Here is a 16701-nt window from a genome sequence, read left to right as displayed (position 1 = left end):
ACATCTCCTGCTCTGTAGTAAGCTAACCCGTACTGGAAGGCCGAGCCGCCATCGAAAGTGAGCCTCATCTGCAATACTCGGTTGTGCGCAGATGCGTTCCGAGAGGCGTTGGCTTGGCGACTATGGATCTGGCTTGATGTCGTATGCAAGTCCTTCTGTCGTTGCCCCGCTGGAAGGCGGGATGATCGCACAGAGTTGCTGGATTCGGATACCCGTCCAGCCTGGCGAGTCGGGACACTACTGATATCGCGGCCCGCGGCTTGCGAACTGTTCGGCCTGTATGCAGTCCCAAGAAGACTGCGAGCGATAGTATTGGATGCCTCCGAAGAGACATATTCGACCAGTCTTGGCCGTTGGTTGGACAAGTCGTGGGGAAACAAGTCCAAGGTGGTATTGCTGCAAGCTGCATTTCCTGTGTGATAAGACCAGAGCTAAACCAGGCTGATAGATCCGAAGGCGAAACATCCAGCCAATCGATCGCTTCTGTTTCGCATATTGAATCCAAAATACCCAAGCTATGATGCGTGATCGTTATCGTCAGGCCCATCACGGCGGGTTCGCCTTCGGGGTAGGCCCTGGCTCGCCAGGTGGTTGATGGGAAGTTGCCAGGATTGAGAACCATGTGGAGAGGCTGGGTATGCGGGGCCCATCCGGTGTTCAAGATCAAGCTTCTGAACCCGATGCGGGGAGATTCTGGGCATTCCCGAGTAGTGCTCCAAGTCATAGCTAGGTCGAAACCACTAAAACATTGTCATCTAGACGATGTCGTTTTGGCTGACAATAGGCCTGGGACAAGTCCAACAAACGTTGCGTTGCCCATGATAGCATGACCATTTCGTTGACAAATCTCCGCATATGCAACTCATGGGAGACTTTGTTGGCGTTGCGTCGACCTTATCTTCAGGTTGTTCTTATCTCGGACTATCAACCGGCAGGCAAGTTGTATGCAGCAACGTAACCGGCGATGGACTATCGGGCGGAGAGAACGAATAGAAAGTTTCGATAACTACCGCGGATCCACCTGTCAATGAGTTTAGTTCACTTTGAATTTTGCAAGAATTGACTCAGAACTCACCGGATGAACTTGAGTGATTGCTGCGGTTGCCGATGAACTGCCGTTGACATCGGGGGCCATCGCGGTAACAGCCCCACTTCCCACTTCCCGGCCCGGGTCCCGGCTGTGGGTCGCTGATAAGCTCGCATACTTATGTTGCTGTTGCTGATAGGCAAACAAGAGGAGTAGGGCTGCTATGAAAACGCGGAGCGTTTAGAAAATGGTTCTTCGGTAGGTGAAAAGTTGGCCTATCTTAGGCCTACCCCGGTCCTCTCATTGCTCGTGGAGGACCCCCGCGTTCAGCGGTCTGGCGTTTCCGTGAAGTTGACTGATTGGCGTCTACGCGGAGGATGGGCGTTCACGGGGCATCCTATCCCTCGAGGAAAGAACGGAATTGACGACATCGACGCTTGTCCTTGTTTGGCAGTTAGATAGGCCATTCCTAGGATCTGAAGTCCGCAGGTTTGGAGTCCGAGGTCGGCGTCAATCGGACTCAGTCCGAATCCAGTGAGGTTAGGTCTTTCTTGACTGCGGAAACAACATCTTGTCGCGAGCCTCAGGACTACGCCGTTGTCATTGACTGCGTCTTTATATTTTGACCGAGTCCAGTCCCTGGAGTTCCTTCCCCAGAGATTGGTGATATGCGGTAGGAAGGTCCAGGTCGTGAAGACGAGTTCAGGAAGGGAAAGAACATGGGCTTTGGCCAGTTCTGATGGGCAATAGCTCATGCATTGAACTGCCTGTTTCTTCGTTAGTCGAACGCTCAGTGCATTATTCGAAGCAACTACTCACTTTCCGTGCTACTTACACGGCAATACCGTCATTGGAATATGATGATTCTCAGGTCGAGTTTAGAAGTGAAAAACGAAAATACTGCTTTCATTTTTTCCCATCTGACTACATCTATATAACAGTCATCAGCTCAGTCGTACCTTCAAGCATTATTTACTTCTGATATCGCGTTTCAAGCTGCATATCAGCGGGCGCTGAGAGATGTCGCATGAGCAAATTTGAGGTGCCAGGAGCCAATTAACGAGAAGAAAACGACTGCCGTGGACCAAGATTGTGAGCTCGTCCAACCTTGATTGTGCAAAGGGGACATTTGTGCGGGCGTCTCACACACTTGATCTCACATTATTGGGTGACAGTCAAGTTGTTCTGTTTCAGGCGCCCGCAATGTCAAACCTCAGCAACCATGTGAGCAAGATTGTCGCAATATGAGGGAGATTCGATGCTCGGTGGTTCCACGATGCCACATTCGTAGGGGCAATCAGTTTGGCACAGTATCTTTGCTGTTAACCTGCGAGATTTTGCGACATCAGCCTGTAGGTAAGTTCCAATCTCTGCGAATGAGCTGATATATACTAGATCAAGAACGGCAGCAGATTGCTACTTTGAACTCTGATCTCCGGTCTTCAAGCTTAGAATTTCTCGCTGTTGAACTAAACATCTAGCATTCTAACTGATAAGGATAATAGAGTCTTATCGAATTGACTTAAAGCACTGAATAAGGGAGCCAACTTGAAAGGATGCATCTGCCAGCGCTGTAACGCCTAATTTGCGCACGCCAGAATCTGGTCCATGGGATCCTAGAGTGCCTGTCCAGCGAGACAACACGATGGAGCTGTGAGTGCGCCTGAGAATCGAACCCGTTGTATTTCCAACTTGACATGAGATCAGATCAGGCATTTTCCCTACTGTAATTCTATCATTTGCAATTCTCAGCAATATAAAACGAAGGCGCATTCTAATCACACTGAGGTTAGAGAATTCTTGGATAGGTGATTGCAATAAGTGAAAATCCGCTCGATGGTTTCAAACCAGGTTGTAGGCCACGGGCAGACCGCGAAAGTAAAATGTCATTTCCATCATTCACAGTTCTACACCGTCCAAGGCGCCCCTCGGTTGGGATGGGACGGATATCTACAATGTATGGACAATCCTACTTTTCCTTTCGCGAAGAGCTTGTTCCGCTCGCGATTTGGGCTTCCTATCAGAATGATTCGGTGACGAGGAAACCTCGCACTTTTTATCTCTTTAGGGTTTAGCGGCTTTCCTGCTTGTGTGAAGGTACAGTACGGGTTTCACAGCCGTTGGATGTCAGCGTACCGTAGCAAATGCGATTCCCTTAGCATCAAGCATCGTTCCCAAGCTTTAGATACGGCGCCCCGTTATTTCGAGCGGCATATTGAGAGTGATTGGTTGGTTTTTGACTGTCTTCCATCCCAACATTGTTCGGAACATGATGTTGTCGGAAAAGAAGACGGATACCTCACCAGTATCGGAAGCGTTCCGAAACACCGGGTTTCCTGGGGTTACCCCACTGAAAGTACTGCGGCAGTAGCTGGCTTGACATCCATGGAGCGACCGGCTTCCAGCACACTGTCGATTGACCTCTTCGCAGAACGCCATGAACGAAGCCAACCAAACCAAGAAGACGAATGCCATTAAGTCCCGAAGTAAACGCCCCAAGAGCTTTCGATGTGGAGAAAAGACACTGACATCTGGACTAAGGCGGATGTTTAGTATGCAAGCGACGTGTATGGGCGCCTCAGGACCCCCTGTTACCCAGGTATTTCGTGGCTGACCTACCTTGGTTTCGTGGCAGCGCGTGAAGTGCGATGAACAGCAACCAAGCTGCCGCCGTTGCATCAAGTCTGGTGTGAAATGTCCCGGATACACTCAGCGCATTAAATGGTCGACCAAATACGAGAAGAATCTCATGTCGTTGTCCATTCACGATGAACCTCGAAGCGAAGCCGTCACCCAGTCACATCACAGGGCCTCAGAGTCCCCGAGAGTCGCAAACTCTCGCCATGGAGAATCACATGAGGAGAGAAAAGAGGCAGAATCCTCAAGGCATGGCTGTTCACCTCTGGCGTTTCTGGAGGACCCAGCAGACCTCGCTATTCCTCTTCGAGAGCGCGACAAAACTGATCCTGATGCCACGATCTCCAATACTGACTCTGCAACATGTTATTCAGAGGAACTCTCTGAGTCCCAAGCCCAGTATGTGCAGGAAAGCGACGGCACATTTCTTATATCAGGGCGGTCTTCTGATGATATCTCGCCTTCATCATGGTACACCCCTTCGGAAACGTCGTCGATCCTGATGACACACTACTATTCCGTCATATGTCGTCTCATTTCAGCTTTCGATTCGTCCAGCAATCCTTTCCGGTACGAAATCTCAAGGTTAATCAATATCTCACCTCTCATCTTTCGCTGCGTCTTGAGCTTGTCCGCTGCGCATTTGTACCAGACTGTCGAGGGTCAGAATGATAAGTCCCTACAATATCAGACAGAGGCTATATCGCACCTGTCCAAAGAAATTTCAACCATGGGCGCTATTGGAATCCAGGAGTCTAATGAAATGAGCCTTCGACCAAATCGCTTGAGCACTTCCAAAAGCATCATGGATACGGCAGATGTCTTACTAAGTACCATTCTGCTGGGAATGACATCGGTTGGTAGAACTCAATATGAACTGTTTCGTACCTCATCCTCACTCACACAACATTGTAGGCCTGGCACGATGCGTCTTCCACTGGATTAACTCACATTTATGGCGCGAGACAATTATTCAAGAGATGGCTGGCCGCGAACGCGATCAACAGGCTCGGCCATCGATCTTCCTCGGCGCAAACCCAGTGCTTCATAATTTCCTCCATGATGTACTGGGAAGGTATTTGTTCATTCATCCACGATCAAAACGTCGAGGCGCTTTCATACCTGAGTATTTTCGCGGAAGATCACTCGACATGGAAGAACCTTCCATGTCCTTGGACTGGAGTTGCGACACCCTTATTCTTTTATCTAGCGCAAGTCGGAACTCTGATCAGGAATAAGATGGCTTTGCCTAGCCTGGAGCTCTTCAAGCATGGAGATATTCATCGGCAAGCCCTGTATTCCGATCTTGTCGCTAAAGCAGCGACGGTGGAGCAGAGCATTCGCAATTACCGTCTTCCGCCGTTGAATTTGGTCGAAGATACCGCAGATCCACGCACACCTCTGGATCAGCTCTTCGCAATGGCACACTGCTACCGACTCGCCTCGTTACTCGAGCTTTATCAAGCGTTTCCAGAACTCAATCACTCACGAACATTGACGAAGACGGTCCCAGTGAAGGAAGCAGCGGAGCCAATGCCAGCGCATGTGGGGCTAGGTTTCGCTGTTGACATCCTCCGGACGCTGGAAACTATACCCACGGATTCGGGTACCATCTCGACGCAGTTATTGCCTTTGCTTATTGCGGGGAGTGCTTTACGACATGTCCCCCCAGAAGAAAGCCGGAAACAAACCATGGAATCCCAAACGTTATTCCGAGAAGTGGAACGATGGAGAGCCTTCGTACGGACACGGATTCTCTTTCTACATTCTTCCATTGGCCTACGACCTATCAGAAATGCCGCCCAGATCCTCAAAGAGGTTTGGTCATGTGCGGATAAGTTGGAACACCGAAGTAGAAACTTCCATGCGAGGGTCCATTGGATTGACATTATGTCTGACATGAAGCTGGAGACCATCTTGGGCTAACATGAACTTGGAAATGGCAAACGAGCCCTATCTCATTGATGTTCTTTTGTACATGTACTCTCAATACTCAATCACTCATAGTTTGGCTCTTTGGTCGCAGAAAAACGCCAGAGCGTATGAGTCCGTCGAAAATGAGATGGTAGACCCTTTGGTGAAGAGCATAACGTCGCCCGCTTTGGCTGTTACCTTCACGCCAGTCTCATCTTCCACCTGGCACTGTCCCTCAGCGAAGTATTTTGCTTCATCAAACTCATACGTGAAGACGCATGGCTTTCCTCTCTCGATTCGGAAGAAACCTGCTGATATCGGAGTGCTCGCCCCAACGTCGGTTGTGGAAACCACATCTATTAGTCCAAGCAACTCAGGTCAGTAGAGATTGGATACTTGAAAGTAGGGTGGCATACCGCTTCCAAAGGCGTTTCCCGAATCATTCATTGGGGCCAGCTTCATGGCTGCAGCCCGAGGTTTGTGAGTCAAGGGCATGGTTAAAGACTCGGGATTTGAAGTCATAAAAGATCTTGTGGAATTGAGAAGTTTTTTCTAAAAATGAAAGGATTGCGAAGGGGTACTTAAAATCTAGCCACACTAATACCAGATTCCGCATTTCCGACTCATCTCGGCCCCTGTCACTCACCTATCCGACTTGTTTCTTTCGGGTTGGGATAGAAAATGACTGACCTCGCACTTTTTCTCCCAATGAGGAAATATGGACCGGACATGGTCCGCTCGCGATAGCTTAGTACTCCTTCAGAGAAAGGACAAACGGTTCCTGTATGATTCGCGGTCTGTACTAACAATTGTATTTAATCAGTTCAGTTCGATCTCTCTTCTCTGTATAGGATATGATTTCTTTTCAAACAAATCATCCCGCCCGCTATGCCTTCTACACGTGAAGGTTATCTTTGGACGCCTGCGGGACATACTGATGGGCTTGTGACCGAGGCTGTTGTCAAATCCACATCAAACTCTTTGATTCTCGAGAAGTACGATGTTATCGTTGTCGGCGCCGGCTTTGCTGGGCTTATTGCAGCTCGTAACCTCAGCAGAGAATCAAACCTGAGAGTGCTGCTTTTAGAAGGTCGAGATCGCATTGGGGGGAGGACCTGGACTGCGAAAGCCCTAGGTGAAGATTTCGAAATGGGAGGGACCTGGATACACTGGTGAGAGCAGCACTTGTCAGAACTCGAACCAATGCTCACTGACTACCAGGAACCAACCGCACGTGTTCACAGAGATCCATCGATATGGCCTCCAGAAGAACCTGAAGACGTCTTCTGGGACAGCCGAAGTGAAGAACACCCTGTACACAGCTGCATATTCTTCGACCTCACAGATCGATGGATCTGAGATGAACGCGGCTGTCCAAAGAGCTGCAGATGCTTTTTCCTCCATTGATGGTCTTTCAAGCCGGCAGCTGATGCCTTATCCACACGATCCCTTCCACCAGCCGGCCCTGTGGCTGAAATACGATCACTTGTCAGCCAAGGACCGGTTGGATCAGCTTGACATACCCCAAATCGAGAAAGCCCTCTTCGACTCTATGATCAGCTCTTTTGGGGCCGTCCCAGGGAGTCAGTGCGCGTTCACTGAAGTATTGCGATGGTATGCTCTTGGTGGGCATTCTATGGCGGGTGTGTTCGAGCTTGCGGGAACGTTCAAGCTCGGAAACGGTGGAATGACTTCATTGGCGCGGTCAGTCTTATCGGACTATCGTGGACACCTGTTGCTCAACGCGGCTGTCGACAAAATTGAGCAGCATGGTGCATCTGTTCATGTTTCCACGAAAGATGGGCGGCACATCCACGCCGACTACCTAATTTCTACGATTCCGCTGTAAGCAAATTAACCTTGATGTCAATATGATCCAATCAAGATGCTGACTATTCGATAGCAACTGCATGTCTGACGTGTCTTTCTCGCCGCCGTTGTCGGCCCTCCGTCAAGACGCCATCAAGGCTGGTCATATAAACAAAGGGGCCAAGATACACTTCCACCTTGCACAGACCGATCCAGGCTGGTTCTCCATGGCGAATGGGTATGGGAATTCTCCATGGTGTTTTGCCTTCTCTGATCATAATGGCACCGTACAAAAGGATGGAACATTCTGCATCGGGTTCGGCTATGGTTCTCAGTTGACGGACCCGAAGTCCAGCGAACACATTATCTCGACTTTCGCGAAGCATATGAAGCCAGGAGCTGAAGTCAAGGCTTATCTGACTCACGACTGGGTCAGTGACGAGTTTGCCAAAGGGACATGGAGCTGTTGGGGACCCAATGCTATGACTACATCCTTGCGAGAACTCCAAAAACCTCACGGAAGAGTTCTTTTTGCAAGTGCTGACTGGGCCGATGGATGGCGAGGGTTCATAGACGGAGCTATAGAGAGAGGTGCACTTGCGAGTAGGGAGATTGAAATGCTCATGAGTAAAGGGAAAGCTGCAGCGAGACTTTGAAGCAGCGAGGTTTCGAAGCAGCAATTGGTCATTAAGCGATAGTTGTTTACTCATTTCGTAAAGCTCTAATTGTGAAGTTTCATGCTTTAAGTTATGTCACAGCTTTTGAACGGGAAAATACCGAAAACTATGAAGGCCGGTCTAGTACTCTGTTTCAAGTTGGTTTGCTATCTTGATATACTACACCAAAGCTAAATAAGGCTTTTTATAGACTTAGAATATTACATTTAATAGTAACGTTGTTTGAAACCTCTCATAGCCCAAGTAGCTTCCTCATCTCATCCCCCATCACCCCTGGATGTGGGACCACAATAGCTCCCGCTTTCTCCAGAGCTGCCGCCTTTGCGTCAGCTGAGACATCTCTTGGCGTCAATAGAGCACCTGCATGTCCCATCGTCTTTCCCTTCGGTGCTGTTCTTCCGGCAACCATAGCGATTATCGGCTTCGGATTCCGCGTCGTCTTGTTGTACTCTTCGATCGCCTCGGCAGCACGTAGTTCCGCTTCGCCACCGATTTCGCCAATAACAATGATACCCTTGGTTTCCTCATGCTCGAAAAACAGCTTCAGGCCATCAAGGAGCGTCGTGCCAGGCATCATGTCCCCTCCCATCCCGACCACTATGCTTTGCCCTAGCCCGGCCTTCGTCGTTGCACCAACAGCTTCGTAACTGAGTGTTCCGCTCTTCGACACGATGCCGACTACTCCTCTAGAGTACTGTTTGTAGGGCATGATGCCAATGCGGCACTGATCCGGAGCAATGATACCCGGACAGTTGGGACCTACCAGACGGGTTTTTGACTGCGTCCTCAGGATCTCTTGAACTCTCGCAATGTCGAGAACCGGGACATGCTCTGCGACTGACACCACAAGAGGCACTTCTGCTTCAATGGCCTCAATTATAGCACCGGCTGCAAACTGAGCGGGGACGAAGACAGCGCTTGCGTGAGGTTTAACCTTCTCCATTGCCTACAGCAATATGTTAGCTGTTCAGACTCTGTGCAGAACATTGGAGATTCTTGAGGCCAACCTCGTTCACGGTGTTGAACACAGGCAAGCCTAGATGTTCTTGACCGCCCTTTCCAGGGGACACACCTCCAACGATGTTGGTGCCATACTCAATGGTATCTTTCGCGTTGACAGTGGCCTTCAGTTGTTAGAAACACTAGAGAACACTGGAGCTTTGCTTTTTTATCTTACGGCCCTCCCTGTAAAACCTTTGATACGGATTAGTTGTGCCACCGAACAGAGTCTTCATGCAGTCTCACCTTGGTAGATCACTCTAGTGCTTTTGTCTATCCTCAAATTCGCGATGGTATCTTGCTCGTATGAGTTGCGCCTTCTGGCAGTCGATGAAAACTGTCTTTTTGCCGCATCGATGGGTCGTAAGTACTTGGCAAGATGGATGAACCTGAGGTTTTGATGCATGCTGATAGCTTCAAATCGGTAGGGAGGGGCGGCGAAATTACAAGTAGCAGTAGCAAAGCTTTCTTTTCTTCTAGAGACAAAATATTATTACCAGATTCTGTAAAACAACTCTTGACAAAGATGTTTGGACAGGGATAATTCGCATGAGACGTTGACATTTGACGTGCACTGGAGGATGGAAAGGTGTCTCGGCTATATGCGCATATAGCCGAACTCCAGTGCTTCTCGTGATGTCATCCCGGCGCCGACTCATGACTTCAACCCCGCCTCGGCAATAATCCAGCGCTTGCCGAACAGAATGGTGTTGGCCATCATGATCTAGTGAATATACGCGCAACTGATCACACCCCTCAACGCTGACTGGTACCATCTGAAGCTTGTGCTCTGCGATCATCGACTCTGCGACCTCACCTGGCTTTCCAGCCGGCAGCGTTTTAAAAGCCCACTGTCAATCGAACCTTTCAATCGGCAAGCTAAGGTTCTCGGCAATGACAAACTCCTTACGCAAGCGGGCCCGCCAGGCATGTCTTGCCTGCAATAGCAGGCGTGTCAAGTGCGATGTAACCGAGAGAATGCCATGTCGTAACTGCGCCGCAGCCGACGTCCCCTGCCATCTTCGCGAGTCGCGACGCGGCAAGCACGTGCGGCCTTCTCGTCGACTTCGCGGGTCGGCGAGCTCGGTCCCTACCTTCGAGGAGAGATCATCACCTGACCTTACAAATAACTCTTTGGAGGCTGACTCAATAACGGTTGAATCCGACGATCATTTGGCAGCGTCGCAAGTCTTGGCTGAGCTGGCTCAAGACCGAGTTCAGTCATCCTCGCTTGACCCTCGTGAGCCTGACAGCACCATCAGCGTCCAGCCGCTGTCACAACTTGACACCTTCGCGATACCCGACACTAGACAAGAGGAAGAAAGCTCCGTTTTCTTGGGTGAGTCGACATCAATTCGATATGTCACCCATGGATTCCCAACTCCATCCGATGCCGGTGCCTCGACTCCCGAAAACCTGAAGTTCCTGCATCTAGTGCCAAACGCCGTGAGGGCGGAGAACCTGATACCTCAGTGGGAGGTAGAACGGAGGCAAGCCAGGATAAGATCACTTCGAGCAGAGGGCGTCTTTTCATTCCCGCCTCAGGAGGCCGTCGAGGCTCTCCTCAGGACGTACTTCCAATGGTTCCACCCCTGTTTTCCCATCGTGGATGAGCTGGATATATGGACTCAGTATAGGAATGGTGTCTTGTCTCCGTTACTACTTCAGGCCATTCTTTTCATCGCTGTGATGCACTGCGATGAAGATGTCTTGCCGGCTCTCAATCATGGAAGCCGCCACATGGCAAAGTACGTGTTCTACAACAGAGCCAAAGACATTTACGATGTGGATTACGAAGCAAAGAAGTTCACCGTCACTCAGGCTCTGTTCTTGATGAGCTTTTGGAGAGCAGGGGCACTTCTCGAAAAGGATGCCCGCCATTGGTTAGGTGCTGCCATCAGCCTAGCCCAAACCAAGGCTCTGCATCGATCAGCACGTTCGACGACAACCGAGAAAAAGACGAATAAGCTCCGACGCCGGCTGTGGTGGTCTATATATACCAGAGAGCGACAATGCGCAGCCGCTTTGGGACTTCCAAACAGGATTAGGGATGAGGATTGCGATATCGCGCCCTTGGATGAACGAGACTTTGAGCACGCTTTCAGTCCTGATACGGCTTCGGCTAAAGTCCAGGAGTATATCGCCTATGCTGTCGGTATGGCGCAGCTCTCTCGAGTCTTGGGAATGATCGTCCACAGCGGATATCTCCCAAGCAAGTCCCTTACTTCCAGCGGCCGCTCGCAGATGAAGGACGATCTCACCCGTTGGAGGCAGAACCTTCCTGCGATAATGCAACGTGGTGTTGATGACCTCGACGGTCCACCGGGGTTCTACGCGAACATGCTACATCTTGCGTACAACAATCTTCTCATCCTTCTTTACAGATCAGGATGCATTGGAAGTGCAGAGGAGAGTCGAGAGGTAGACGGCAAGATCGCTTTGCAAGCTGCAGCCCGTAACTCTAGTATCATGGAGGACATGCTTCTTGAAGGCAATCTGCGACATGGGCAGATACACGTCATCACCAACCTCTTCAATACCCTTTGTATACACACGGTTAGTCTTCGAGCATCAGTAGGAACAGGCCGCGCGATTCTCGAGCACAGAGCCAAACTGTGTCTGCTAGGGCTCCAGGAGTTGCAGAAGACATGGGAAGGGAGGAACTGGGTGCTCCAACTCTTCTTCCAGTACTTGGATCGCTCTACGGCAGCACGGTTGCGAATGCAAGACGACTCCAATGAACTCTCAGATACCCAGAGACATCCAGCCGCAGCTGTCTCGGATTCAAGACCAGATTCGGTCGACGACATGTGCCGCTCATCACAGCGGCTACCGCAACCCCTGAATGCGGATGGACTCGACACCCTCCTCGTATCAGATACCCCTTGGTCTTGGTCTACAGAGGAGGCAAACCAGTTTTTATTCTCCCAGATTGAGAAGGATTTTGCTTTTGGTGAAGGGGGAGTGCTTGACTGGAGCCCGGGAACATCCAGCAACGCAGCGTGAAGACGGGTACAAAACGAGAGCCAAGGTTGATGATGCTGGTGTTCAGGACCCGAACCGCATTCTCAGGTCTTCAGACCGTGGACTTGAAGACAAGATCCGGAAGTACAAGTACCTTAATCACGTCTATAATGGTGTGGATTTCATCTTAAGGGCTTGAAGGCTGCAACTATATTCGCCAAACTTATACCGTGTCGCTGGAGAAGCGCGGATCGACGTTTGATACCTTGATGTTGGTTGCGGGCAGATACATCTCGTTCACGTCATTGCAACGACCATTGCAGTATGTCCACAAAGGCTTGAATGTCCTCAAAGCGACCGCCAGTCGCGGCTGAGCCATGAGACGGACGGATGAACGCAGCAGCGTAGTCCGGGCGATGTCGGCGCAGTGTCCGCCGGGAGTGGAGTACTTGCACGGCGCCGATGTGGAGAATTACGCGCCCCACCCTCCCGTTCCTCGCGGAGCCGCGGAGCTTTTAGGAGAAGTTGGCGAGGAGGACTGCAAGGCAAGACCGATGGACAAGATTAAGCTAGCATGAAAGATTAAAATAATAAATTCACCCTTCACCTGAGCCAAAGCACGATTGTTACCACAGAATAGTCAAGAAAACGCCGTGAGAAGACACTCCCTTGGGAAAAGGAGCATCTCAATGCGCTTAGTAGTTCTCATAGTTCCCAAGTACCAAGGCAGTGGAAGTGTTCCTGCCCGGTATTTTCCTGCCCGGTATTTTCTATCTTCATCTTTTGAACACAATTAACTCTTCCCTTAGTTCTCGCTTCTCGTCTCGCCTACTAGCACTGGTCAGTAGTTGCCACTCGCCTAACTGCAGATGCATAGGTATGATAATTGAGAAGATTGTTCTCGTTTGGGGTCCACGAGTACTATTCTACCTCTTGGTCCCGTTGTCTACAGCAGAGCAGACGTATTGCCAGATCATATGATTCGTTGAAAACGCCATGAAGGTGGTGGTCTTACATTCAGTGATTTCTGTGAACGAAATTCCAGTGAGGCTGAGACGAATCTTGCCCGGCTCTGCGGTTTGTAGGTAGTGCTGCAGCCAAGACAAATAGCACTAAGAATCCATTCTCTAGGATAGGTTTGGCGGGTGAGACACGCATATACGAGCTGACATGCAGGGGCAAGCAGTGTTGCGTTTATGTTGTAGGGGCGGAAAACATTGTCGCCACACGGGGAAGATGAATAAGAGAAAATGTCTCCCCTGCGAATCGTATGAAAGGCCTGCAGCCATCGGGTGAGGGATTCCCGTTTACCTGAAGCTAGGCACGTCGTTTGCCCGACAGGCGTGATGATGGATCGACCTTTTGCGTCCTTCGGGGCATAAGCGAACACGTCCGGGGAATGGCCTACTTACCGTACAACATAAATAGCTAATTGGATTAAGCTTTTCTAATGAGTAGTTGATATACATCTTATCTTCTACTACCAGACATCAACGACGAGACTACAGATAAGATGCGTCTCAGCATCGCTCTCTTCCTCCAAGCATCACTCCTCGTCACTGCGACAACGCTCGAGGATCTGACAGCTTGTCTCCGCTCTGCATCTGTTCCTATTGGTTCTTCCCTTACATCGTACAACCGTCGCGTTCCCGTCAAACCCATCCTCGTTGCTGCCCCTACCACGGTCCAACACATTTCTTCAGCGGTGTCCTGCGGCGCAAAATATGGCGTCAACGTCAATGCCAAGAGCGGAGGCCATAGCTACGTCTCTTCTGGTCTCGGTGGTGAAGATGGGCATTTGGTCATCAATCTAGATCGCATGTACGCTGTCACAGTTGCAAGCGACGGCACCGCCAAAGTCCAAGCTGGTGCGAGATTGGGACATGTCGCGTCCGAGTTCTTCAAGAAGGGCAGAGCGATATCGCATGGGACATGCTTAGGGCAAGTTTCGACGGTCTTGACCGGATCTGTCTTCTAAAACGTGATGTCGGGAAACAAATGCTAAGTCAAGAATAGTGTCGGGATTGGCGGCCATGCCCTTCACGGAGGCCACGGCATGGTCTCTCGAAAGCACGGGTTTGCCATGGACTGGGTCAAAGGCGCGACTGTGGTCCTTGCCAACGGCACCATCACACGATGCTCAGCAACCGAGCGACCCAACCTCTTCTGGGGCATCCGGGGCGCAGGCTCATCGATGGTCGTCGTTGCGGAACTCGAGTTCAACACGTTTGCGGCGCCTGAGAGGTTGACGTATTTTGACATCGATCTGACTTGGAACACCCAAAAGGTAGCCCAGGTTCTCTTTGATACGCAGGAATTCGCGAAAGGAATGCCGGCAGAGTTGACTATGGCGTTTACCTTCAACAACGACGGTTATTATCTGCATGGCGCTTATGTCGGCGACGACGCAGCTTTTCGAACGGCTATTCAGCCACTTCTGACCAAATTGAGCGTTAAAGTTTCAAGTTCAAAGACAGTCGGTTGGATTGACTTCATCAAACACTACGGAGACTCTGATGAGATTGACATCACTACTCCCAACTACAGCGAGGTATGACAGTCCCATTCTCGGAGCATTTGGGAGACCAAGTCTGACAAACACAGCACGACAACTCCTATGCGTCAAGTCTCACCACGCCCGCCTTGACGAAGGCCAACTTGCAGTCCCTCGTTGACGCCATCGCCAAGACGGGTTTCTCACTGAGCCGCACTTGGTTCGTCCATATGAACCTTCACGGGGGTGAAAAGTCCGCCATCTCTAAACCTATTGATGCGGCTTACGCGCACCGAAACAAGATGCTCATGTTCCAGTTCAAGGATAGTGCCCTCCTATCTGGAACATATCCTAAGGATGGGTATTCTTTTCTTCAAGGTCTTAAGCAGAGCATCACGAAAAATTTGGCAAGCAGCGACTGGGGGATGTATGCAAATTATCCTGATTCCCAGCTGAGTAGCACTGATGCGCCCAAGCTGTACTATGGGAGCAGTCTGAACAGGTTGGAATGGATCAAGGAGGACTATGACCCGAATGATCTATTCAGGGATCTTCAATCAGTCAAGCCAGCAGAGTGAGGAGATTTGCCTCGAGACGTCAACATCATTGCAGTTTTTAGTGTGTTTGCACAGTTACTACCCACTCCCTCTTCGAACTGTGGGAAGAAATAAATTTGTAAACAGTAAAATATATACATCGATGAAGAGAAATATAAAGTGACCATAGTCCCAAGTCAAACTAGATCCTAGCTCTTAAATCCTGTCAGCCTCAGCCAGTGACGCCTTATCTGGCTCGTTCAGCTACCACTCTTAGTAGTTCACCCGACCCAGATGGGCGCCTGTAAACTCGGCAAAGTAAATGGCGTCCGGCTGCTGGTTGTTGAGATCACACGGGGCACTGAGGCTAGTAGGAGTGACGTACTCCACGAGCTGCTGGGTCTTGGGGTCGTACTGCGCAACGCGGTTTCCAAGGAAGACCAGGTTTCCCTCGACAAAGTAGACCTTGCCATCGTTACCGACACGGATCGGACCAGGCAGAGCCAGTGCCCCGGAGGAACCAATGCTAAGACCGTTCTCAATGACAGTGGAGTTGCCTGCAGCGCGGATGTCGGCGATGAACATCTCCGTCACCTCGCCCGTTGTGGCGTTGATGGTTCCAAAGTTTCCACCGCCCGTTCCGGTCCACCAGATGAGACCGTCCTTGTCCGTAGCGACACCCTGAACCAGCGACAACGGTGTCGGGATCTCGTACTCCTTGATCTCCTTGGTGATCACATCGATGGTGCCGACCCTGTTCCCCAGAATCTCCGAGAAGACCATGGTGTTGCCCGGGCCGGCTTGGATGATGAGAGGGGCCGATAGCGGGTTTGGCAGCGTGTAGATATCGTACTCGTGGGTGTCAATGTCAAACCGGCCGATGGCGTTGAGGCCGACGGACGTGAACCACGCTCCGCGGTCGCGGCCGCCGGCGACGTCGATGGTGACGCGGATTCCGGCGGGAAGATTGTCGAGGACCGAGATGTTGGTCCACGGGAAGGGGTATTCGGTCATGCTGCCATCCTTGGGGTCCAACTTCACCATGCTGTTGCCGACTACTTCGGAAAACCATAGGTTGCCGTCCGCCAGGAACTCCATGCCGCTGGGGAGACCCACGGGGTTGTTCAGCGGAAATCGTGTTTGCTCGCCGCTCGTCAGGTTCACCCTCAGGATCGTGTTGGAGGCAATGAGTTCGACCCAGGCGACATCGAGGTGGTCAGGGTGGAACTCAGTCTCGCAGGCGGTGTCGAGCAAGGAGACAGCGGCATATTCCTCCAGTCCTTTCTCCCGCCTAGGCCGGTTATGTCCCTGGCTTGCGCTGGCGAGAGTTGAAGAGCCGAGGAGAAGGCTAGCGAAAGTTGAAGTCTTCATTGTGACAGAATATCAAGTGGAAAATGAGTGACGATTAAGATAGCGGATAAGGCGATAAGGACTGACGATTTAAAATCTTGCAAATTGGTGGTGCCTTTCACTTACAACGGGATACTATGAGAAGTATATAAACACACAAGGTCCCGCCAAGGGCCTGGCATCTGTTGTGGGCAGTAAAAAGTTCGCCCTGGCAAAACACAGTTCAGCCCCCTTTTTCCCATTCTTTTCCTTTTCTTCTTGATAATTGAGATGTGCATACGGAGCACGTTCGAA

At 50.7% G+C, this 16701-nt stretch overlaps 5 protein-coding genes across 5 annotated transcripts; 3 read left to right on the top strand and 2 right to left on the bottom strand.

The window, feature by feature from the left end:
* Positions 1–6466: 6466 nt before the first annotated feature.
* CkaCkLH20_01896 (uncharacterized protein) lies at positions 6467–7960 on the top strand (the record flags this gene model as incomplete). The annotated part of the gene is made up of 4 exons (XM_038884615.1): positions 6467–6750; positions 6800–7423; positions 7482–7818; positions 7889–7960. 4 exons carry the CDS (start codon positions 6467–6469, stop codon positions 7958–7960), a joined length of 1317 nt encoding a protein of 438 aa, XP_038750315.1.
* Positions 7961–8296: 336 nt separating this feature from the next.
* On the bottom strand, positions 8297–9469 carry CkaCkLH20_01895 (succinate-CoA ligase; the record flags this gene model as incomplete). Its single annotated transcript, XM_038884614.1, has 4 exons — positions 8297–9010; positions 9072–9188; positions 9242–9258; positions 9310–9469. 4 exons carry the CDS (start codon positions 9467–9469, stop codon positions 8297–8299), a joined length of 1008 nt encoding a protein of 335 aa, XP_038750314.1.
* A 767-nt stretch (positions 9470–10236) lies between these two features.
* Positions 10237–12069, top strand: CkaCkLH20_01894 (uncharacterized protein; the record flags this gene model as incomplete). The annotated part of the gene is made up of 1 exon (XM_038884613.1): positions 10237–12069. One exon carries the CDS (start codon positions 10237–10239, stop codon positions 12067–12069), a length of 1833 nt encoding a protein of 610 aa, XP_038750313.1.
* A 1471-nt stretch (positions 12070–13540) lies between these two features.
* Positions 13541–15099, top strand: CkaCkLH20_01893 (uncharacterized protein; the record flags this gene model as incomplete). The annotated part of the gene is made up of 3 exons (XM_038884612.1): positions 13541–13895; positions 14034–14578; positions 14632–15099. 3 exons carry the CDS (start codon positions 13541–13543, stop codon positions 15097–15099), a joined length of 1368 nt encoding a protein of 455 aa, XP_038750312.1.
* A 231-nt stretch (positions 15100–15330) lies between these two features.
* Positions 15331–16428, bottom strand: CkaCkLH20_01892 (uncharacterized protein; the record flags this gene model as incomplete). Its single annotated transcript, XM_038884611.1, has 1 exon — positions 15331–16428. The coding sequence occupies one exon, from the start codon at positions 16426–16428 to the stop codon at positions 15331–15333; it is 1098 nt and encodes a 365-aa protein (XP_038750311.1).
* Positions 16429–16701: the final 273 nt, after the last annotated feature.

Source organism: Colletotrichum karsti, assembly GCF_011947395.1.
Source record: "Colletotrichum karsti strain CkLH20 chromosome Unknown Scaffold4, whole genome shotgun sequence".
In the NCBI taxonomy this organism is placed as follows: domain Eukaryota; kingdom Fungi; phylum Ascomycota; class Sordariomycetes; order Glomerellales; family Glomerellaceae; genus Colletotrichum; species Colletotrichum karsti.
Note: the sequence above shows the minus strand (reverse complement) of the source record. Positions and strands in the feature narration are given on the sequence as shown.